At 47.0% G+C, this 24,318-nt stretch overlaps 1 protein-coding gene across 1 annotated transcript in view; it reads left to right on the forward strand.

Annotated features, from left to right (window-relative positions):
- RNF4 (ring finger protein 4) overlaps positions 1-24,318 on the forward strand; it is a 40,618-nt gene that overhangs the window by 13,127 nt on the left and 3,173 nt on the right. The window contains exons 2-6 of the mRNA XM_089911412.1: positions 6,285-6,446; positions 10,018-10,132; positions 12,209-12,288; positions 21,739-21,748; positions 23,821-23,980. Coding sequence (XP_089767538.1) covers positions 6,438-6,446; positions 10,018-10,132; positions 12,209-12,288; positions 21,739-21,748; positions 23,821-23,980 — 374 coding nt within the window. The 5' untranslated portion in view covers positions 6,285-6,437. The remainder of the gene's footprint in view (positions 1-6,284; positions 6,447-10,017; positions 10,133-12,208; positions 12,289-21,738; positions 21,749-23,820; positions 23,981-24,318) is intronic.

Genomic DNA, 24,318 nt, shown 5'->3' on the forward strand with positions numbered 1-24,318 from the left:
CTCCATCTGTTTGTATCATCTTTGATTTCTTTAATCATTGTCTTATACTTTTCTACATACAGGTCTTTTTTCTCCCTAGGTAGGTTTATTCCTAGGTGTTTTATTCTTTTTGTTGCAGTGGTAAATGGGGGTGTTTTCTTAATTTCTTTTTCAGATTTTTCATCATTAGTGTATAGGAATGCAGGAGATTTCTGTGCATTAATTTTGTATCCTGCTACTTTACCAAATTCATTGATTAGCTCTCATAGTTTTCTAGTGGCATCTTTAGGATTCTTTATGTATAGTATCATGTCATCTGCATCAGTGACAGTTTTACTTTTTCTTTTCCAATTTGTATTCCTTTTATTTCTTTTTCTTCTCTGGTTGCCGTGGCTTGGACTTCCAAAACTATGTTGAATAACAGTGGTGGGAGTGGACATCCTTCTCTTGTTCCTGATCTTAGAGGAAATGCTTTCTGTTTTCCACCATTGAGAATGATGTTTGCTCTGGGTTTGTCGTATATGGCCTTTACTATGTTGAGGTAGGTTCCCTTTATGCCCACTTTCTGGAGAGTTTTTATCATAAATGGGTGTTGAATTTTGTCAAAAGCTTTTTCTGCATCTATTGAGATGATCATATGGTTTTTACCCTTCAATTTGTTAATATGGTGTATCCCATTGATTGATTTGCATATATTGAAGAATCCTTGCATCCGTGGGATACATCCCACTTGATCATGGTGTATGATCCTTTTAATGTGTTGTTGGATTCTGTTTACTAGTATTTTGTTGAGGATTTTTGCATGTATATTTGTCAGTGATATTGATCTGTAATTTCCTTTTTTTGTAGCGTCTTTGTCTGGTTTTGGTATCAGGGTGATGGTGGCCTCATAGAATGAGTTTGGGAGTGTTCCTTCCTCTGCAATTTTTTGGAAGAGTTTGAGAAGGATGGGTGTTAGCTCTTCTCTAAATGTTTGATAGAATTCACCTGTGAAGCCATCTGGTCCTGGACTTTTGTTTGTGGAAGATTTTTAATCACAGTTTCAATTTCATTAGTTGTGATTAGTCTGTTCATATTTTCTAATTCTTCCTGTTTCAACCTTTTTTTTTTTTTTTTTTGCGGTACGCGGGCCTCTCACTGTTGTGGCCTCTCCTGTTGCAGAGCGCAGGCTCAGTGGCCGTGGTTCACAGGCCTAACCGCTCCGCGGCATGTGGGATCTTCCCGGACCGGGGCACGAAGCCGCGTCCCCTGCATCGGCAGGCGGACTCTCAACCACTGCGCCACCAGGGAAGCCCCCTGGTTCGATCTTGAACGTTTGTACCTTTCTAAGAATTTGTCCATTTCTTCCAGGTTGTCCATTTTATTGGCATAGAGTTGCTTGTAGTAGTCTCTTAGGATGCTTTGTATTTCTGTGGTGTCTGTTGTAACTTCTCCTTTTTCATTTCTAACTTTATTGATTTGAGTCCTCTCTCTCTTTTTCTTGATGAATCTGGCTAATGGTTTATCACTTTTGTTTATCTTCTCAAAGAACCAGCTTTTAGTTTTATTGAACTTTGCTATTGTTTTCTTTGTTTCTATTTCATTTATTTCTGCTCTGATCTTTATGATTTTTTTCCTTCTACTAACTTCGGGTTTTGTTTGTTCTTCTTTCTCTAGTTTCTTTAGGTGTAAAGTTAGATTGTTTATTTGAGATTTTGCTTGTTTCTTGAGGTAGGCTTGTATTGCTATAAACTTACCTCTTAGAACTGCTTTTGCTGCATCCCATAGGTTTTGGATCGTCGTATTTTCGTTGTCATTTGTCTCTAGGTATTTTTTGATTTCCTCTTTGATTTCTTCAGTGATCTCTTGGTTATTTAGTAACGTACTGTTTAGCCTTCACGTGTTTGTGTTTTTTACATTTTTTTCCCTGTAATTGATTTCTAATCTCATGGTGTGGTCAGAAAAGATGCTTGATATGATTTCAATTTTCTTAAATTTACTGAGACTTCATTTGTGACCCAAGACATCATCTATCCTGGAGAATGTTCCGTGCGCACTTGAGAAGAACGTGAAATCTGCTATTTTCGGATGGAATGTCCTATAAATATCGATTAAATCTATATGGCCTGTTGTGTCATTTAAAGCTTGTGTTTCCTTATTAATTTTCTGTTTGGGTGATCTGTCCATTGGTGTAAGTGAGGTGTTAGGGTCCCCCACTATTATTGTGTTACTGTTGATTTCCTCTTTTATAGCTGTTAGCAGTTGCCTTATGTATTGAGGTGCTCCTATGTTGGGTGCATATGTGTTTATAATTGTTATGTCTTCTTGGATTGATTCCTTCATCATTATGTAGTGTCTTTCCTTGTTTCTTGTAACATTCTTTATTTTAAAGTCTGTTTTATCTGATATGAGTATTGCTACTCCAGCTTTGTTGTGATTTCCATTTGCATGGAATATCTTTTTCCATCCCCTCACTTTCAGTCTGTCTGTGTCCCTAGGTCTGAAGTGGGTCTCTTGTAGACAGCATATATTTGGGCCTTGTTTTTGTATCCATTCAGCGAGCCTGTGTCTTTTGGTTGGAGCATTTAATCCATTCACGTTTAGGGTAATTATTGCTAGGTATGTTCCTATTACCATTTTCTTAATTGTTAAGGGTTTGCTTGTGTAGGTCCTTTTCTTCTCTTGTGTTTCCCAGTTAGAGAAGTTCCTTTAGCATTTGTTGTAGAGCTGGTTTGGTGGTACTGAATTCTCTTAGCTTTTTTTTTTTTGCGGTACGCGGGCCTCTCACTGTTGTGGCCTCTCCCGTTGCGGAGCACAGGCTCCGGACGCGCAGGCTCAGCGGCCATGGCTCACGGGCCTAGCCGCTCCGTGGCATGTGGGATCTTCCTGGACCAGGGCACGAACCCATGTCCCCTGCATCGGCAGGCCGACTCTTAACCACTGCACCACCAGGGAAGCCCTCTCTTAGCTTTTACTTGTCTGTAAAACTTTGATTTCTCCATTGAATCTGAATGAGATCCTTGCCTGGTAGAGTAATCTTGGTTGTAGATTCTTCCCTTTTATCACTTTAAATATGTCATGCCCCTCCCTTCTGGCTTGTAGAGTTTCTTCTGAGAAATCAGCTCTTAACCTTATGGGAGTTCCCTTGTATGTTACTTGTTGTTTTTCCCTTGTTGCTTTCAATAATTTTTCTTTGTCTTTAATTTTTGTCAGTTTGATTGCTGTGTGTCTCGGCATGTTTTTCCTTGGGTTTATCCTGCCTGAGACTCTCTGAGCTTCCTGGACTTGGGTGGCTACTTCCTTTCCCATGTTAGGGAAGTTTTCAACTATAATCTCTTCAAATATTTTCTCAGGTCCTTTCTCTCTCTTCTCCTTCTGGGACCCCTATACTGTGAATGTTGTGTTTAATGTTGTCCCAGAGGTCCCTTAGGCTGTCTTCATTTCTTTTCATTCTTTTTTCTTTATTCTGTTCCACAGCAGTGAATTCCACCATTCTGTTTTCCAGGTCACTTATCCGTTCTTCTGCCTCAGTTATTCTGTGATTGATTCCTTGTAGTGTATTTTTCATTTTAGTTATTGTATTGTCCATCTCTTGTTTGGTCTTTAATTCTTATAGGTCTTTGTTAAACATTTCTTGCATATTCTCGATCTTTGCCTCCATGCTTTTTCTGAGATCCTGGATCATTTTCACTATCATTATACTGAATTCTTTTTCTGGAAGGTTGCGTATCTCCACTTCATTTAGTTGTTTTTGTGGGGTTTTATCTTGTTCCTTAATCTGGTGCATAGCCCTCTGCCTTTTCATCTTGTCTATCTTCCTGTGAATGAGGTTTTTGTTCCACAGGCTGCAGGATTGTAGCTTTTGTTGCTTCTGCTGTCTGCCGTCTGCTGGATGAGGCTATCTGGGCAGTCCCATTAATGTGTCTTCTCCTGGCCAACCTCCTCTGGCCTCTCCTTGTCCTCCTGGTTTCTTTTGCACCTGGCTCATATGCCCCAGTTACCACAGCTGAGCTGCCTGCCAGCAGCCACCCCCTGATAGGAGCTGGTGGCTGGATTTATTCATCGCTGTATTCCGGGGAAGGAGCCATACTGATAAGTGAATGAGGTGGGGAGATGTGCAGTCCTGGGTTCTTTTTTAAAGCTGGATTGGGTGCAGTGTTGCACAGCACTTTAGGGCTTGAGCAAAGGGGTGGAGCTGTTCAGTGGGTGGTACATTTGGAGAGACTGCAAGGCTGGTGCTGGCAGAACAAGTCAGTGATACCCACACACAGTCCTTGAGCCTTTAAAACTGTGCACACTGGTCCAAGTGCTCTTTGCATTAACTCCTGTAATCCTCACACACCCATTGAGGTGGGTGCTATCTTGTTCTATAGATAAGGAAGTAAGGCACAGAGAAGTTCAGTGTTCCGCCTGAGGTCACAAGTAGGGGTTATGGAAGGCTGACCCCTATCCAAGTTGTCTGGCTCTGGAGAAGCGCTCTAACTGTAAGGCCAGCATGCCCTCACAGGCAATGCTTAGGAGTTAGGACGTGATGGGGAACCAGGGAAAGGCTGTGGGGGTCGGCTCTGTGTTTTAGAGAGACGCGTTGGCAGTAGGGTAGAAGGATACCAGGAGACGGGCAGTCGTTTGGAGGAGGTAGCGGCACTGGAGATGAGAAGAAAGATGAGTTTGAGAGTGGTCCTGCATTAATTTCGCTCAGATACGACTAGTTCTCCCCAGCTGCAAGGCCATTGTCCTAGGCCATCGGCTTCCCGTGCTGTAGCCTCTGGAGCAGAACCGTCAGAATTGCCTAGGAGTGCAGAGTTTTGAGCCCCATCCCAGACCTGCTGAATCAGAATCTAGTTTAACAAGCCCTCCAGGTGAGCCTGACGTCCAAGCCACTATTGCCCAGGACCAGGTGACCAGAGCCTTCTCCTTGCTTTGACTCTGCTCTGGTCCCTCAGCCTTGCCCTGAGCTCAGGCCCTCCCCCACTGGAAGCCCTACTACACGGGTTACACCCTGACTCCTGGCTTCACGTTTTTGCTTCTCATTTGCTGCTCTATCCACTACATCCCTGAACACTGATTTATCGTGGTTAGTTGTCACCTTCCAGTGGGCCCTGAGTGAATGCAAGGGCCTCTCATTCTCCGGTAGCCTCCGCATCTGCTGCCTTCTCTGCTCTTCCTGGAACCTGCTTGGCTTCCCAGTTCACAGTTTCTAGGTTTTTGTCTACTCGTGTTGCCAGTGACAGAAGTCTCAGCTGGACACACAGGGTGGATCAGGGTTGGTGGCTCTCATCTGCTCCCCTAAATTATCAGCTCCTCCAGAGAGCAACAGTTCCCAGTCATTGGGAAGAGGCAGAGGCTCTGGGCTCTGGGCTGGCCTAGGAAGCTCTGTTCCTTCCTGGTTGCTAGGTGTTGGTGAGGTCACATGTAAGCAGTTCTGATTCTCTTGTCTTTTCCCAGAAGCTAGTACAGGACTGTGCAGGAGGGTTTTTTTTGTTTTGGTTTTGTTTGTTTGTTTGTTTTGTGGGGTGGAGGGGTTTCCATTTGTTTATTGATCTTCTCCTCATTACTCCAGAGAGGATTCAAGATGGGAGGGGGCTTCAGCATCACCCACCCTCCCAGTTGGCAGGGATCCTCAGAGCATGTGCAGTAAGGCACGGTCACTGTATCCTGGGAAGCTATGAACTGAAGGCTGTGAGCTCTGGGTCCCCAGCCTCGCACGGTCAGAGTAATGGCACGGTAGCTGCTTTCCTAAGCCTGAGTGAGGCAAGCCGCATCTGCACAGATTGTGCGAGAGGGTTCAGGATTTCTCCTTTCATAACTGAGAGACCAGGGGTCTGTCCCCTCTGCCTGCTCCCCCAGTGGGTCACAGAACATCACCATTCTGGCTGCCTGGGTTTAACCAGAGCGAATCATGCAATGACCAGCAGCTGGCTGGGGCCCTGCCATTTGCACTGTCTCCTAGCACAGCCTGGTGGGGCGGGGGTGGGCACAAGCTTGGACAAAGGCCAGAGCCTATCTTTCAACTGGGCCTCACAGGGGCAAGTCCAGACAGGCAGGGAGGGGGCCATGGGCTGAGGAGAATCTGTGGGGGTTTCAACGGCCAGAAAGGAGGGCAAGAGGTGGCATAATGTTTCCAACTGCAGGCTTTGGGGTCAGGTAGTCCTGTATTTTACAAGAATGCTTACTTCCTAAGAAGAACATGGATTAAGGACATAAATTGCATTAAGTGTTCAGCAAAGCACGCAGCTGACAGAAAGGACCAGTAAATGATTGAACTGAGCTTTGCTGTCGATGATGCAGGGGGCAGCATTTATCAACTTGATCATCTTGTTTTTCAGGGCTTGAAGATACTGGAAGTCTATTTGGCTACAAATTCCTATGCTAGCCAGAGGATGAGTAATGAGCAGGCATGAGAGGTTGAGGCATTCAGCTTCTCTGCAAATCTTGGTATAGATCACCTTCTTCTCTATAGGTTGGAACCACAGAGCACAATGAGTACGGTGAGTTTTGTAAGTTCATGAATTTTGTTTTTTCAGGCTAAACAATTACTTCATCCCTTGTGTACCTTAATGAGAGTACCATAAAGGTGTTTCTAAGTAACCCTAGTTCTTACAGGAGTGTGTACAGGACCTTCTGGTAGTTACACCAACCTGCTTGTCTTAGGTCAGAGTCCAGTGTTTTAGGTGGTGCCCTAAAGACAGAAGGCTGAGGATGGTTGAGGGTTTTGAAGTTTTATACCTCCAGAGCAGCTGTCAGTGTCCCAGAAATATTAGGGCTCTGGTTTATTTAATTATTTACAGCCCAATCTTCCATTTTTCCTTCTATTTCTTTTCCCTGTGTAGTTCTTGGTCCGATGTGAGCATCGGTAGCGGTAATAATCCTTGGTGAGTTTTCTTAGGGTCAGTGACCAAAGTTGGTAAGTCATTGTAACTCCTGTTTAGAGCTTTTATCAGACTGCAGGGGCACCTCTGGTTTGGTGTAACCCAGATGTCACCTGGAGCCCCTTGAGTCCGGAGAGTGCCTGAAGGTCCCCTCCCCACTTTACTCCCTACTAACAGGGCTGCTCATATGATCTAAACTCAAAACAGCTGTTTTCTGAGATAGTGCATTCACATCAGGTGGACCAGATGTGAAACTCATACTCTTTTTCCAGGTTCCAGAAGTGCTGTGAATGGTGTTGGGTGGGGGGTGCAGGATAAGGCTGAAAAAACGGTTCCCAGGGTGATAGAAACCGTGGTAGAAATCCTGTAGACTCTGTTCACCGACCCCCACCCCCTCCCCTTGGCCCATCCCTTCTGACCACTCCTGGCCCCCACTGTGTTCCAAACCCACTGTTGACATTCATACACAAAAGGGCCTTTGTTTCGCTGGAGCTATCTTTTTAAAGGGCAGATGACCTCCCATCTTGGTCCCATATCTGCAGGTTGCCACCACAGTTCACCTTAGGGAAACCTCCTAAGCCTGGGCACCTCACCTCTGAAGCCCACGCTCTGCCCAGGCAGGATCTGAACAGACTGAGCAGTGTAGCCTCTTATAAGAGTGTGTGAAGAATTTGGTTAAAATTTCCTCAGAGTGGTGTGAATAACTTGTGTGGTGGTGATTGGATGGTCGGTTTTAACTGGAAGCTGTGAGGGCTCTGCTATTAAAAAGCAGGAGAGCGTGACAAGAATAATAGGAAGGCAGAGGGGGTGAAGTCTTTTCCCATATTCTAGGGTTTCTTGAGCCTGGCCCTGTGCTAACAGCCACCTCCTCCCTGCCCTCGGGGAGTGCAGGTGGAAGAGGAGGTGGAGTGGGGGTTCTGGAGGCTTGGGGGGGGTCATGAGATGGTCAGCCAGAGGGCATGAGGAACGTCCTCGTGGTGGAGCTCACGGTGAGTAGGTTCCTGAAAGCTGTGTAAGAACTGGCTGAGTGAAGAAGGGAAGGGATGGGTCATCCAGGCTGGGAAGGGTGCCAGGTGAAGGGCAGGGAGAGGCTGAAAAAGCAGCCAGGAAAGGACTGCTGTTGGTGGGGGTGGGGGTGAGTGCTGGCAGGACACATTACTACAGTGACCACGACGGGGCTTTTAGGCTTCAGCGCCTGGACTTTGGCCAGGACCTGTGACTGCTTCTTAACCTCCCTCAGTGGAAAAGCTGCACAGGTAGGGGCATGAAGGGTTCTGTTTAGCAGTGTCTGCTAAGACAGATTTGGTCCTTTTCAGAGGATGGAAGATACAAGGGCAACTTCAAAGAGAATGGGGTAAAAGTTAAGGAGCCCTAAGTAACCTGGTAGCTGCTGGGGAAACTCATATAAACACCAGGTAGTGGACTCAGGCCTGGGTGCCAGCTCCCTGGAGGGACAGAGCAGCTCCTCACTGGACCGTTCGGAACAGCTGCTGTCGCTTGCCTCTGGGACTTCCTGGGGATGCTTCCCTGTTCCTTAGATCCGTGAGAGTTGCTCATCCCAGCTACATTTCTGAAACTTCTCAAGCTGCCATTTGATAAGAGAGTCAGAACACAAACGGAATCAGGCTTCTCTCTGTTGCCAGAGAGTTGGGCTGGGTGATGGATGTTCCTGAGTCTTGTGCAAATCTCATGGACACTTGCCTGTCCTCCAGCATTTCCAGGGATAGGATGCCTAGTAAGGCGTATAAGGAACTAGGGTAGTAATGCTATCTTCTGACAGCACTCAGTACTGTACATATGGTATGTCGCCTCATCCTTAGGAGAGCTCTGCGAGTCTGGTATTGGTGAGGAAGTTCAGACTTAGTAGTGAAGTAACTGCCCCACATCGCCCAGTGTGAAGCAGAGCAGGCCCGGTGCCAGTGAGGAGTGGGACAGGCCAGGGGAGAGAAGAAGCACCGAAACGCAGGGAGCCAGGTTTGGGTGGGGCCGTACAGGGTGGGAGTGATGAGGCTGCGGGTCACTTGGGAGGTTCTGTCTCTTGAGGAAGATGGCAGGGGGCGGGTTCTCAACTTGTCTTTCAGGACCAGCCAGGCCCCAGCCAGGCCAGAAATGCTGGAGCGTATTGGTAAACCAGCTCAAGGGCGTGAAAGAAAGGCTGGTTCAGGGGGTCTGGGCTGCAGATAGGCTGATGAACAGCTCAGACCTTCCAGAGGCATGTGTCTCGGGCAGCCCCTGGGAGCAGCCTTTTAAAGACTTTGGTTCTTAGAGTGCCTACTGTACAGCGCAGGGAACCCTACTCAGCACTGTGTAATGGTCTTTATGGGTATATGTATATGTGTAACTAACGCACTTTGCTGTATAGCCGAAACTGCACAACATTGTAAATCAACTACAGTGAAAAACTTCTTTAAAAAGTTCTCATCACAAGAAAAAAAAAATAAAACTTTGGTTCTTGGAGCTGTGGCGGGTGATTATTAGGGTGTAAACTACAACTTGATAGTATCCTAAAAAGTTAGAGGCCAGAAACCTTTCCCAAAGAAAGACCCACTTTTCACAGTGAATAGAAACTTGGAAACTGAAGGGCTTTGGGCTGAAAAACAGAAGGGGCTCAGTAAGGCCAAATACAAATCCAAGGAAAATAGGTCTGTAACTTTTGGTTAAAAGAAGGGGTTTCTGGCCAAATCCCAACCTGGACCAGAGGCTTCCATAGAGTTATGTGTCATGTACTTTAGACAGACCAATAGTCTTTATAACGGAAATTTTACTTTATAGAATTTGTATTCACTATATGTTCTGGATGATTTCGCTCTATAAACATTCAGTGTTCTAGAATCTCAAGTTTTGAAAGGACCCCGACCTCAGGTCTGCTCACTGGCCTCCTATTCTTCTTCTTCTTTTTTTAATTTTTTTTTACTTTTTTTTGCGGTACGCGGGCCTCTCACTGTCGTGGCCTCTCCCGTTGCGGAGCACAGGCTCTGGACGCGCAGGCTCAGCCGCTCCGCGGCACGTGGGATCTTCCCGGACCGGGGCACGAACCCGTGTCCCCTGCATCGGCAGGCGGACTCTCAGCCACTGTGCCACCAGGGAAGCCCCTATTCTTCTTAATGCGTTGATCTTTTTATTCTTCTGGCTGAAATCTTACTGGTCAGGAGCTTATGTAACTGTTTCTTTTTCCCCCCGATACCCTCAGAGAAAGCGTCGTGGAGGAACAGTAAATTCTAGACAAGCCCAGAAGCGAACTCGAGAAGCATCCTCCCCCCCTGAGATGGCCCTGGAGGCAGAACCCATAGAACTTGTGGAAAGCGGTAAGATTGCCAGTGACACTGGGCATGAGTGAGCACATATGCCCAACATGCCACCTACCAGCCACGGGCCTTGTGCAAGTTACACAACCTGTAACTCAGCCTTAAGTTTCCTCGTCTGAAACGGGGGATAATGCTGTGCATACATATGCAGTAGCTGCTGTGTGGAGTTATCGTAGCACTGAAATGAGTCAACAACACAGGACACTTAGACCAGTGCTTGTCACGTAACACTACACGAGGTTTAGCTTATATCAGTGTATTTATAAGACCTACAGTCTCAGACTCGCCTACCGTTCGCAACTTAAAAAAGCTAAGGTGAGCGAGAGCTGCCCCCTTGGTTGCCCTGAGACTCCACAGGTTTAGAAACGGCCACTCAGCTGGGCTCACCGTCCAGCCTTTCAGGGGTGTGCAGCATGGAGTGGAGACTGCCGTGGGTCCACCTTTTCTCTTTGAAACTGTGCCTCAACTTACTTGGCCTCGGGAAGTACTCAGCTTTCTTCCTCTCTCCTCCATTAAGACAAAAAATTGCCCCAGCAGGCAGACTTGTTGGCAGAGCTGGGTGTGTTGGGAGTTTGGTGCAGACAGAGGCCAGATTGGCTTTTCCCCCTTCTTCCTGCCTCAGGGGAGTGGCAGATGGCCTGAAAAAAGTGCCTCAGCTCTGCATGTAGTAAGATTGTTTTTATAATTATGATGCCTGAAAACTGACATTTGAAGAGAAGCAAGCAGCTTGTCTATAGATTTCATGGGCCCTTCAGGGGAGTGAAGTTCTCTGTATTGTCTCTGTGGTCTCTGAGCTTCACTTCTAACATAAATTCACAGCCCTGGGCCATCCTCCCCTCCACCCCAAAGCTGATGCCCTGGTGTCTGAATTCTGCCACCCTGCAGGAGAGGCAGGTGCAGGAGGCTCCTCATTTGGGACCCTGAGCCCACAAGTGGAATCTCCAACCTGGCCAAGATCCACTGCTTTCCACTGCAGCACTGCTCGTCCTCAGTCAGTCTTAACACCTGTGTGCAGGGCTGTATGCACAAGCTGCCCGTTGGAATACCGTTTTTATTTGTAGGAGCCAAAAATTGTGTCCATCAGAAAGAGAGCGGTTCTGTAAATTATGGTATATCCATATATGGACTATTCTTTAAAAAGAATGAAGTCATTTTGTATAAATTACGTTGGACGGCTTTGATGTATTGTGCTTTTTATTCCTGTGAAACTTTTTAATACATGAGAACAAAACAAGTTTGAATATGGTAAATGTATTGCAAGTCACTTTCCCTGAGTATTAAACAAACATTATTTCTAAAAGTTCTTCCCTCTTACTTTTTAATGTTAATAATAATAGAAACAAACATGGTTGTAAGTCTTGTTTCAGTTTATATAAATGGAAGTTGTACTCTGCCCCTCTTTTCTGCCTGCTGGATGTAAGCGCTGGTGACCGTTTGGCACGTGCCTTTCCCCCCTTGTCCTGTGGTCAGGTAGACAGTGCGCTGTCCTCTAGGGCTCAAAGGCAAGTTGCAGAACAGGCTCAACCCATCTGGGTGGGTTGGGGCTCTAGGGGACCAGTAATAAATGCTTGTTGTCCACCCAAGTGGGAAGCACTTTAGAGCCAAATGGAGTTTAAAACGTAACTGATGAAGGTGCAGAGCTAAGCATGACCGGAGGTCTGAGGGGAGCAGAGGTTTCAGACAGATCCATCCCAAAGACCAAGCTGAGCATGCTTGGTCCCTTCCCCAGATGTGCACCCCCTATCCCACCTCAGGTAAGTCGCTGCCTCTCCCCTGTGAATGAGCTGAGCAGGTGCGGGGCACAGAGGCCTAGCTGTGTGGCAGTGTGAGGACACGGGGAGAGGTGTGCGTGTGCACAGACACACACAGGATGGTGTATTTGTAAAGCCCATACCCTGTTACTCACAGCAGAATTCTGGAAGAGTATTCATTGCCTGTCACCCCGTTACTTCTGTACTTCAGGGATTTTAGTTTGGTATAAGACTGTGCTCTGTTTGTAATCATACTAATAATGAAACTTAGAGCAGTAGTCCTTTACTTTCCTCCTAAAGCTTGTTAAAATGCTTTATTTTGAAGCTGGAGATGAAATAGTGGACCTCACCTGTGAATCTTTAGAGCCTGTGGTCGTCGACCTGACTCACAGCGACTCTGTCGTGGTAAGTGCTGGAGCGTGAGGATTGCCCTTTCTTGGCTGTGGGCCCCTGGCCTGCACGTCTGAAGGCCTTGGTCACAGGCTACAGCTTGGGCTAAAGAAGGCATGCTTTCAGTGACTGGTGCTCAAGATGGAAAATGTTTCAGGAAAATCATTTGTTGCGACTTTATTGCTGATATTAATCATATTGGTAAATCCGTGCGACCCTGTCCTTTCCATAGCTGGCCATAAAGGCTTTTGGGGAGAACTCTGAGGCCCGATCTCTCGTTGGTCCCCGATTCTACGCTTAACACCAGCTGTGTGACCTTGGGCAAGTTACTTAGCCTCATTCACTTTGTCCATAAAATGGGGATAATGCCATCCATGTCAATAGAGTGTTGTGAGGATTAAAAGAGATCCTGTATGTGAGTGCCTGGCACCTAACGTGGTGCCCAGTAAAGCTGAGTAAATGTGAGTTTACACCCTCGCGGCTGGTGGGAATGGGGATATTTGCTCAGCACTGCCAGCGGGAAATCTCTCGAGTCCCAGAAGCAGCTGCCTCGGAGGATGCAGGCCCCCCGCATTGCCACCTGATGCCTTGGTTGTGTCGTGCCTCCAGGGAGGATGGCACCTGGGAGGCTGCTTGTGCCCCCTCCCACAGGGAGCATGCCTGCCCCTGTGCGGCTCTCAGGAAGGAGACCTGGTCTGGTCAGGGGACGTGTGGAGAAGTGGTTCTGGCAGCCTGGCTCCACAGGTCAGGGGCGCATAGCTGTGTGTGGGTCTGGGAGTCTGGTCAGCCCACAGACCCACATCCTGAGGACACACTGGCCTCTTGGGATGCTTCTGCAGTGCCTTTTGATGCCGTGTGCAGTTGTGTGGAGTGGAGGTGGTGACACCCTGGACGGTCTTGGGCCAGTAGGGGGCAGGTGCTGCTGAGGGCTGCGGTTTGGTGGGGCGAGTGGGGTTGCTAGGAGCTGAGTCTTCCCCTTGGCCTTGGGGCTGTCCTGGCTGTGCTTAGAACCGTAGACTAGGGTTGCACTGAGAAGCTTCAAGACTTTAAAAGGAGAAAAGAGCGAGGACAGGGAACTGTCTTGACAAATTAAGAGATTTAGACTCTGGTCAGTCTGAAACTGCTGGGCTGTCCTGTGGTGTGTCCTTCCCTCTCATTCCTCCCCTCCCCCCATCCCAAAGGCGAGGCAGCTGCCCTTGCTGCGTCATCAGACCGTCCCCAGCAGACTTTGGATGAATGCTCAGGGGAGACCGTGGCCCCCAAACAGGAGGCAGTAATTTCCCTGGAGACCAGTCGGAACTTTCTGAGATAAGCCTGAGCAGGTTTAGGGCCTGATTAGTGTGATAGCTAAGGCAGGGGTCCCCAACCCCCGGGCCGCAGACCGGTACTGGGCCGCGGCCTGTTAGGAAGCAGACCGCAGAGCTGGAGGTGAGCAGCCAGCGAGCAAAGCTTCATCTGGGGCTCCCCATCGCTCGCATCACCACCTGAACCTGCCACCTGCCACCTGCCACCCCGCCACTGGTGCGCAGAAAAATTGTCTTCCACAAAACCGGTCCCTGGTTCCAAAAAGGCTGGGACTGCTGTTCTAAGGTACACACATATTGGGTTGGCTGAAAAGTTCGTTCCGGATTTTCCGTGACATCTTATGGGAAAGTACCCGAATGAACTTTTTAGCCAAGCCCACACATACAGCTTTGCTGCTGCTCCCTGCGGGCACCCGCAGGTTCTGGAAAGGGAGCTTGATTTGGTGCCGTGGCTGGAGCCTCAGCCCAGTTGCCGATTAACACTTGAACGTGCTGCTAGTCCTTAATTTCTCCAGTATTCAGTGTCCACCTGCAGCGTGCCAGGCCCTGGGAGATGGCCGGGATTCTGCTCACAAGACCGCATTTTCTGCCCTCAAGGAGACAAGGATTGGCTTCTGCTGGGTGCCAGACCCACGTCATCATGTCCCCTTTTACGCCTTGGTTTTGTTTTGATGGCCAGTCTGCCCTCCCTACATGGGCTTTTTTTCTGAGCTTTCCAGCCTTCTTCCTGTTTCTCTGGGTGTGGAGAGTCATTGAGAGACACCAGGATGGGAATGCTAGAGTTGGGGGAGCTGCCCTGGGAGTGGGTGGATAGCCAGGGGCAGGTGGATAGGTGAAGGGGAGGCTAACTTGAGAAGGAGTCCTCGCTTCTCGTCCCAGAGGCACTGGCCAGTTTGGTCGGAGGACCTACCTTCCCATGGCCTCAGTGGCCCCAGACATGGAATAATTGTTTCGGACTTAATAGCACCCCTTATTCTAATCATCCTTCATTCTTTATTGGTGTTTAATAAATCCAAATGCCAGTTTTAAAATTTACAGTGAGAAGTATACCTGAGACTGAAATTCTCACTCTCTAAAGCAGATCTCATTGGAAAACCTAATCGTATTATTAGCTTATCAAGGAGCATCTATTAGAGGAATTACAAGTTTAGGGTTACCTCAGGCCCCGCCTACAGGAGAGTATGAAATGAATAAATATATCGGTTCCCAAATTGGGGTAATCTTACCAGTTCGGCCAGAATGCAGGGGGACAGGCTTAAGTGTACCACTTGAATGTCACCTGGGAGTAGCTCTGCATCTTTTACATCCCAGGATCCAGGGACAACGTTAGAACTCTTGTGAACCCTCTTAAGACTGGATGAGAAATTACACAGGCTGTGTTTTTCTAACTCTAAGGAATCCTAAACCCCTGATGAATTAGGAGAAGTCTTAAAAAGCTGTAAGGTGCAATGAGACCTTGTACATCTCTGCGTTAATATTTTCCCTCAAAATTTAACTTATTTTTGGCATTGCGTACCCAGAAAAGGCCGTCACTGCTGGGTCCTAGGGTATGTATATCTTTGATTGTCACTAGATAGTGACAAGCTGTTTTCCAGAGAGGATGTACCAGTTTACGCTCCCACCAGTGTTGGAGGTTCTTGTTCTTCCACATCTCACTGCCACTGTAACCTTTAGCCAGTCTGGTGTTGTCTAGAGTATCCCACGTTGTTTTAATGTGTGTTTTCCCATCAGTGGTGGGGTTGAGCATCTTTTCATGTTTAGTGGTGTTTCATTTTCCTCTTTGGCGAATTGCCTGTTGCAATCTTTTTTTTTTTTAAACACTTGAGTCTTTTTTTCTACTCATTTTTCTGTGTGATTGTCGACCTTGCCTCATTTTTTAGGAATTCTTTATAAGTTCTAAATATGAGCCTGCCATTAGTTGTGTTTTGAATCTGCTACTCAGAGGCTTGTCTTTTCTCTTTTTGGTTTATGTACAGAGGTTCTTAATTTTAATACAGTTCAACTTATCAATTTGTTGATGAAAATCCCATACCATAAAAATATGTTCCTCTACTCCAAAAGTTTTACTGTTTTGCGTTTCACATTTAGGTCTGTAATCTATATGAGTTTTGTGTATTTTTTTTTTTAATTTGTTTTATTTATTTTTGGCTGCATTGGATCTTCGTTGCGGTGCGCGGGCTTCTCACTGCAGTGACTTCTCTTGTTGCAGAGCACGGGCTGTAGGCACGCGGGCTTCAGTAGTTGTGGCTCGCGGGCTCTAGAGCGCAGGCTCAGTAGTCGTGGCACATGGGCTTAGTTGCTCTGCGGCATGTGGGATCTTCCCAGACCAGGGCTGGAACCCGTGTCCCCTGCATTGGCAGGCGGATTCTTAACCACTGCGCCACCAGGAAAGCCCTTTGTTTATGGATTTATAATATTCCCTGGAGTGATTTTGCAAGTCTTTTGTTAGAAGATTTATTTCTAGGTACATAGTATTTTAGGATGCTATAAAAAAAATGGTGTTTAAAATTTTCACTTTTTTGTTTTTATTGCTAATATAAAGAAATGCAATTGGTTTTTCTTTTTTTTAGTACAACAGTTCTTAATCTGTAAATCTTTTTTTTTTAATTTATTTTTATTTATTTATTTTTGGCTGCATTGGGTCTTTGTTGCTGTGTGCGGGCTTTCTCTGCGGTGAGCGGGGGCTACTCTTGTTGCGGTGCGCGGGCTTCTCATTGAGGCGGCTTCTCTTGTTGCAGAGCACAGGCTATAGGTGTGCAGGCTTCAGTAGTTGTGGCCCGCGGGCTCAGTAGTTGTGGCTTGCGGCCTCTAGAGTGCAGGCTCAGTAGTTGTGGCACACGGGCTTAGGTGCTCCGCAGCATGTTGGATCTTCCCAGACCAGGGCTCGAACCCATGTCTCCTGCACTGGCAGGTGGATTTTTAACTGCTGCGCCACCAGGGAAGCCTTTAATCTGTAAATCTTTGAATTTCTGTGTACACAGAACAAGTTTTGGTTCTTCTCTATTTCCCTTTTTTTTTCCCTTGGCCTTAACACACTGGCTAGAAAATTCAACACTGGCTGAATAAAAATGGTGACAGTCATTGACATTCTCGTTTCATTCTAAATCTGAAAGAGTCTTTTCAGAGTTCCACCATTAAATAAGACTTCTGCTGTAAGTTTTTTCGATTTGTTTATATCCTTTACCAGAGTGGAAAAGTTTCTCTATTTCCTGTTTGGCTATAAGTTTCATCTTGAATCAATGTCGAAATTTAACAATTTCATCTAATGTTGCTTTTTCCCCTGCTTCTAGTGTTAAACCACTTAAGCATTGTGGTCATGGCATTATCTTTTTATGTTGCTAGATTTGGTTTGCTAATGTTTCATATATAATTTTGCCTCTGTTTTTATGTGTAAGATTGGTGGTCTGTAATTTTTCCTTATAGAGTTCTGGTATCAGCATATTGGTATCTTTACAAAGTGAGTTGGACACCTTTTTTTCCGTTCCACAGAAGATTTTGTAAGATTGGACTATTTCTTCCATGAATGTTTGTTAGAACTTGACAGTGAGGTACATAACCTAGAGTTTTAATAGGGTTTGGTAATTACATTTTTTAGGAATTTGTTGATTTCATCTAAAGTTTTCACTTTTATTTGCATAAATTTGTTCATAATGTCTTATGTTCTGTGGAATCTATAGTGATGTCTCCTTTTTCATTTCTGATACTGGTTATTTGTGTTTTCTATTTTTTTAGATTAGTATCACCAGAGCTTTATTAGATCTTTCAAAGAACCAACTTTTAGCTTTGTGGATCCTTTCTCTTGTAAGTTTTTCATTCATTGATTATTCCTTTCTTTGTTTGAGTTTATTTTGCTGTTTTTCTAATTTTCATCATTTCTTTTCCAATAAATGCATTAAAGATTATACTGTCTTTAGCTATATCTTACAAATTATGTTACTGGTACTTTACATTTAATTCAACATATTTATCAAATTTATATTTTTTAACTTCCAAATATATGGGTACTTTCTTTTTGTTATCGATTGCTTGCAGTATTGGTCAGAAAAATAACATTCTGTATGTCAGTTCTTTGATACTTACTGGGTCTTGCTTTAAGCCTGGCTTGCCCCCGATGGCTGGCCTTCACTAGATAACCTGCCCCCATGGTTCCTGCCTGGGCTTTGGTTTCTCTGTGGGGCTTTCAAAAGTAGGCTTCAATTTTTTAAGAATCCTCTGTGCTTTTTTTTCCCTCTGGGTTACTGTATTCCCTATACTGTTGACCGAATTCTTCTCTTTTTTTGATACCTCTTTATTTAAAAATATGTATGTTTTATCTTGTTTTTGGTTGTTTTCAGTGGAAAAATGGATGGAAATACCAGCCTGCCATTTATTGGAAGTCTCTGCTTGTTTTCCATCCTTCTGCTCTCTTTCTTTTTTTATTATTTTAATTTATTTATTTTTGGCTGTGTTGGGTCTTCGTTGCTGTGCATGGGCATTCTCTAGTTGTGGCGAGCGGGGGCTACTCTTTATTGCGTTGCATGGGCTTCTTATTGTCGTGGCTTCTCTTGTTGCAGAGCACAGGCTATAGGTGTGCAGGCTTCAGTAGTTCCAGCACGTGGGCTCAGTAGTTGTGGCACATGGGCTTAGTCGCTCCGCGGCACGTGGGATCTTCCTGGACCAGGGCTCAAACCCGTGTCCCCTGCATTGGCAGGCGGATTCCTAACCACTGCACCACCAGGGAAGTCCAGAGTTCTTGATTTGTTGCGATTCGGCTGCTGGGTGGAGGGAATACCAGTGATAGTATCTCACCTCCATCAGCTAGGAGGTGGCTCCGGGTCACCGGAAGTCATGGAGCTTGGAGGCCAGGCTGTGGTGCCATTCTTTTCTGCCCTTTGGGCAAGAAGCCTCATCTCTGAGCTGTTCTTCCATTGAACATGGATGGGGACAGAGTCATCACCAGTGAAGGAGGCTCTCTGGCCACCGTGTATTCATTTACCTAGTAGTTAAGTATGGAGCACCTGCCATTGTGCCAGCAGCATCCTGGGCCTTGGGACTTTCCTGGGGGCTCAGTGTTCAGGTCCGGCCTCGGCGTGGCACTGCCAAGAGGCGAGCTGGGTCTGGCTCACAAGAGCCTGTGGAGACCTGGTTGCCACATTCTGGTGGCCTGGGACCCAGGGGCGTCACATTCCTTCCAGGTGCATCCACACCTGGTCAGTGGTCCTTCTTGGCAAAGGGCAGTAAAAGCAGTGTTGGAGTGGAGGAAAACTGGGGTCTTCCCTGCCCACAGCAGAATTTCCTTCTGCTCTTGGCTAACTTCAGAGCTCCCCTTATAGATTTCATATGGACAGCACCTTCTGCCAGCCCAAGCTTGTCTTCCAGTTCATGGTCTTGGTGATGAAGTTGACTGTCGCCAGTTTCATAGCCACACTTTCCAGCTTCTTCTGGGGGGAAGGGGAAGTGTCTTCAGTGGCTTCTCATCTACAAAATGAAGATCTTTATGCTCAGACCTTCTTCCTTCCTGTGATGGCCATTTGTATTTGGCAGGGTTGAGGTTGGAGAAACCGAATCCGCTCTAGTTATTCTGGAGCAGAAATGGATTTTAATACATGGGAGGGGGACTTCCCTGGTGGCAGTGGGCAGTGGTTAAAAATCCACCTGCCAGTGCAAGGGACACGGGTTTGATCCCTGGTCCGCAAAGAATGCCGCGGGAACAATTAAGCCCGTGCGCCACAACTTCTGATCCTGCGCTGTAGAGCCCGCGAGCCACAACTGCTGAGCCCGCGAGCCACAACTACTGAGCCTGTGTGCCACAACTACTGAAGCCTGCGTGCCTAGAGCCCGTGTTCCGCGACAAGAGAAGCTGCCGCAGTGAGAAGCCCGCGCACGGCAACGGAGAGTAGCCCCTGCTCGCCGCAACTGGAGAAAGCCCGCACACAGCAATGAAGACCCAACACGGCCAAAAATAAATTAATTAATTTATTAATTAAAAAAATACACGGGAGGAGTGGCTTCCTGGTGTTGTAAAGGCTGGAGGAGCAGGTGTCTAGGAATAACTCCGGACATCTCAGCCTTGATGCACCATGGGATCTGCTACCTCTGCTCCAAGCAGAAGGATGGGAGGGGGCAGCTAGCACCTGTACTAATCTCTTTGGGCTCAAGGAAATGCTACTGTGTCTTCTTGCTTGGGAGGACAGACCTGGGCTTTGGACATTGCAGCCTCGGCCACGACTGCCTCTTGATCCCCGCATCTGTGTTCACCTACAGCAGCTGAAATTGTCCTCCACCCTTCTGCCCTCCAAATAGCATGAGTGTATCTCACTGAGGGAATTTAGTTCGTGTCTAGAATCCCCACTGCAAGGGAGTTGGAATAGAGTTGAGCTTCCCATCTCTGTGGGGCAGGATGGTGTGCCAGAAAGGGTCAGCCTCTGTGCCCCTGAACACGGGGGCAGCCAAGGAGAGGTGGCAGCAGGGCTTTCAACAGCAATCCTGAGAGCTCTCCTGAAGTAGCTGATCACACACACAAGCGAGAGGGAAAAGGGGTGCTACTGGTGATGGTATAGACAGACAGGTAGTAGCTCAGTGAGAGAGCTGACTAGACAGGTTTGAAACTGTTGCAGAAAAGAATCTTAACAAGTTCTGAGTACAGGCACACCTTGGAGATGGTGGGCTCAGTTCCAGACCACCATAGTAAAGTGAGTAAAGCAAGACACAACAAACCTTGGCGTTTCTCAGTGCATGTAAAAAAGTTGTTTGTGCTATATTGCAGTCTATTAAGTGTGCAATCGCACATTATGACAATTTGCCTTCCTTAATTTTTTTTTTTTATTTTTTTTTTTTGCGGTACGCGGGTCTCTCACTGCTGTGGCCTCTCCCGTTCCGGAGCACAGGCTCCGGGCGCGCAGGCTCAGCGGCCGTGGCTCACGGGCCCAGCCGCTCTGCGGCATGTGGGATCCTCCCGGACCGGGGCACGAACCCGTGTCCCCTGCATCGGCAGGCGGACTCCCAACCACTGTGCCACCAGGGAAGCCCTTGCCTTCCTTAATTTAAAAGTACTTTATTGCTAAGTGCTAACCATCATCTGAGCCTTCAGCAGGTTGTAATCTCTTTGCAGGTGGAGGGGTCTGGCCTCGGTGTTGATGCTGCTGCCTGATCAGGGCGGTGGCTGCTGAAGGCTGGGGGCTCTGTGAGAATTTCTTAAAAGAAGACAACGACAAAGTTTGCTGTATTAATCAACTCTTCCTTTCATGAACAGTTTCTCTGTAGCAGCAATGCTGTTTGACAGCATTTTACCCATAGCAGAATTTCTTTCAAACCCTGCTGCTGCTTTATCAACTAAGTTTATGTGGTATTCTAATTCTTTTCTGTTATTTCAACAATCTTCACAGCATCTTCACCAGGAGTAGCTTCCATCTCAAGAAACCACTTTCTCATCCGTATGAAGCAACTCCTCATCTGTTCACGTTTTACTTTGAGATTACAGCAGTTCAGTCACATCTTCAGGCTCCACTTCTAATTCTAGTTCTCTTGCTTTTTCCACCACATATGCAGTTTCTTCCTCCACTGAAGTCTTGAATCCCTCAAAGTCATCTGATAGGGTTGGAATCAACTTCTTCCAAATTCCTCACCCATGAAATCACAAATGTTCTTAATGGCATCTAGAACGGTGAACCCCTTCCAGAAGGTTTTTAGTTTACTTTGCCTGGATCCATGAGAGAAATTACTGTCTATGGCAGCTATCCTTACAAAATATATTTCTTAAATTATAAGACTTGAAAGTTGAAATGACTCCTTGATCCATGGGCTGCAGGATGGGTGCTGTGTTAGCAGGCCTGGAAACATCACTGATCTCATTGTCCGTCTCCATCAGAGCTCTTGGCTGACCAGGTGCACTGTCAGTGAGCAGTAATATTGTGAAAGAAATCTTTTTTTCTGAGCAGTATGTCTCAGTAGTTTAAAATATTCAGTAAACGATTCTGTGAACAGATGTGCTGTCATCCAGGCTTTGTTGTTTCATTTGTAGAGCACAGGCTGAGTAGATTGAGCACCATTCTTAAGGGCTCTAGGACTTTTGGAATGGTAAATGAGCACTGGCCTCAACTTAAAGTCACCAGCTAAGGAGAGAGTCAGCCTGTCCTTTGAAGCTTTGAAGCCAGGCACTGACTTCCCCTCTCTAGCTGTGAAGGTCCTAGATGGTATCTTCTTCCAATAGCGGCTCTTGTCTGCATTGAAAATCTGTTGTTCAGTGTAGCCACCTTCATTAATGATCTTAGCTGGATCTTTTGGATAACTTGCTGCAGCTTCTACACCAGCACTTGCTGCCTTACCTTTGCAATATGGTGTTATGGAGACAGTTTTTTTCCTTCAGCCTCATGAGCCAACCTCTGCTGGCTTCAGACTTCTCTTCTGCAGCTTCCTCACCTCTCTCAGCCTTCACAGAATTGAAGAGAGTTAGGGCCTTTCTCTGAGTAGGCTTCAGCTTAAGAGAATGTTGTGGCTGGTTTGATCTTCTATCCAGACCACTCGAACTTTCTACACATCAGCAATAAGGCTGTTTCACTTTCTTATCATTGTGTGTTCACTGGAGTAGCACTTCAGTTTCCTTCAAGAGCTTTTCCTTTGCATTCACGACTGGGCTAACTGGCGCAAGAGGCCTGTCTCTAAGCCTGTCTCAGCTTGACATGCCTTCCTCAGTAACCTTAATCATTTCTAGGTTTTGATTTAAAGTGAGACGTGCAGCTCTTCCTTTCATTTGAAGACTTAGAGGTTATTGTAGGATATATATTTTTTAATATTTATTTATTCATTTATTTATTTGGCTGTGCTGGGTCTTAGTTGCGGCACGCGGGCTGTTTTAGTTGCGGCATGCAGGCTTTAGTTCCCTGACCAGGGATCAAACCCGGGCCCCCTGCTTTGGGAGGGCAGAGTCCCAACCACTAGACCACCAGGGAAGTCCCTATTGTAGGATTATTAATTGGCCTAATTTCAATATTGTTGTGTGTAGGGAGTAGGGAGGCTCAAAAAGAGGGAGGGAGTCATGAAAGAGTTGTTCTGTGGAGCAGTCAGAACACACATTTATCAATTAAGTTCATCACCTTGTATGGGTGAGGTTCACGGTGCCCAAAACAATTACAGTAGTAACATCAGAAATCACCGATCACATATAGCCATAGCGAATATAATAATGATGAACAAGTTTGACATATTGTGAGAATTACTGAAAAGTGACACAGACACAAAGTGAGCAAATGATGTTGGAAAAATGGTACCAATAGACTTGCTTGACACAGGGTTGCCACAAACCTTTAATTTGTAAGAAACGCGGTATCTGTGAAGCGCAGTAAAGCAAAGCATAGGTGTGCCTGTAGTCAGGCGATGGGCTTGTCAGGTTCTCACTAGCTCTTTCTGTAGGCCTCGAACACAGGATTGGATTGATCTCAGTCCTTGGTGTATGCTACTCTCCGTAGTCCCTGCATGGCCTACTTCGGCTGTTTAATTATTTTTAATAAAGTATTAAGCACTGCAAACCCTTCTGCCATTAAAGGCTCCGTCTCCGGCAGTAGCCCACGTGGAGTGAAGACAAGGAGAACGAACGGGTGGAGCTGGTTGTGAGCTTCAGGCCGCTGGTGCCCTGTGGCATCGTTGTGATCTCACTTAGTTCTCACAGCAGCGAGGGGGCGCTGTTTTTCAGAAGAGGAAGTTGGCAGTTCCTGAGGGTATGGAACTTCCCCAGGTCACGCAGCTCCCAGAGACTCACTAAACACCTGCAGGCTGGGGCGCAGTGTGTCAGCTGCTGGGAGGCTTTGCTGCTCCTGAGGATTTTGCATTTGAAACAAATGCTTCAATTTTATTGTTTTAAGAGTTTAAAAGAATACAGAATATTTTATGTCAAATTAATTTGTGTATTTCTCTTTTGTTTTTCTCCTTTTTCAAAGATTGTTGAAGGTGAGTGGTTTCCTCTCCTTCCTTGGGTTTGGGTAGAGGACTGACGAGGGTGCGGCGGCAGGGCCTCGGGCCTTGCCAGCTCTGTAGGTGCGGGAACACTCCCGGGATGATGCTGCTCACGCCTGCAGTCAGTCCCCTTCCTGCTGAGGAGACGTCCCCCTGGGCATCTGCACGCAGCAGGGGTGGGGGCTTCTTCTCTTGGGAAGATGGGAGGGTGGTCTCCGTGCAGCTGGGACTGGCCTTTTCCCAGTCAGAAAGGAGGGTGGGTGGTGAGGGTGGTAGGACTGGGAGGCCCTGCCCTGAACGTGGGCTCACATCTCAGAAAGGAGGCGGCCAAGGAGGAACGGCAGGAGGCTGCGCCAGGAGCACGCCGACAGCTGTGTGCTGAGCAGTGATGACGAGGAGCTGCCCAGGGACAAGGACGTGTATGTGACCACCCACACCCCCAGAAATGCCCGGGAGGAGGCCGCTACCGGACTCAGGTACCAGCGTGCCCGCTGCTCTGCTGCTGCCGTGCTGGAGACAGGCTCTCTGCCGGGAAGCTTCTGGATCCGTGGGACCCCATCGTCCCTGGAGTGAGGATCCTCTTCCTTCCTCTCCATATTTCAGTGGAGAGGTTGGGGCAGGAAGCAGGGTATTAGAGACACTGACCTTCAGCCCTGGGCTCAAGGAGGGCTCGTTGTAGCATCTGGGTGGCAGGTGGATCTGGAGCTGGGCTCGGCTGTTCCCACTGTGACCAGGGTGTGCCAGGCACTGGCTGGGCGGGTGTGAATAGCTCCAGGCTGAAGGCAAAGCCCCGCCACCTGGGGTGGAGAACAGA

The sequence above is a fragment of the Delphinapterus leucas genome, chromosome 5 (genome assembly GCF_059928025.1).
Source record: "Delphinapterus leucas isolate spDelLeu-1000000601 "Yukka" chromosome 5, BTC_Dleu_Yukka2, whole genome shotgun sequence".
Classification (NCBI taxonomy): Eukaryota; Metazoa; Chordata; class Mammalia; order Artiodactyla; family Monodontidae; genus Delphinapterus; species Delphinapterus leucas.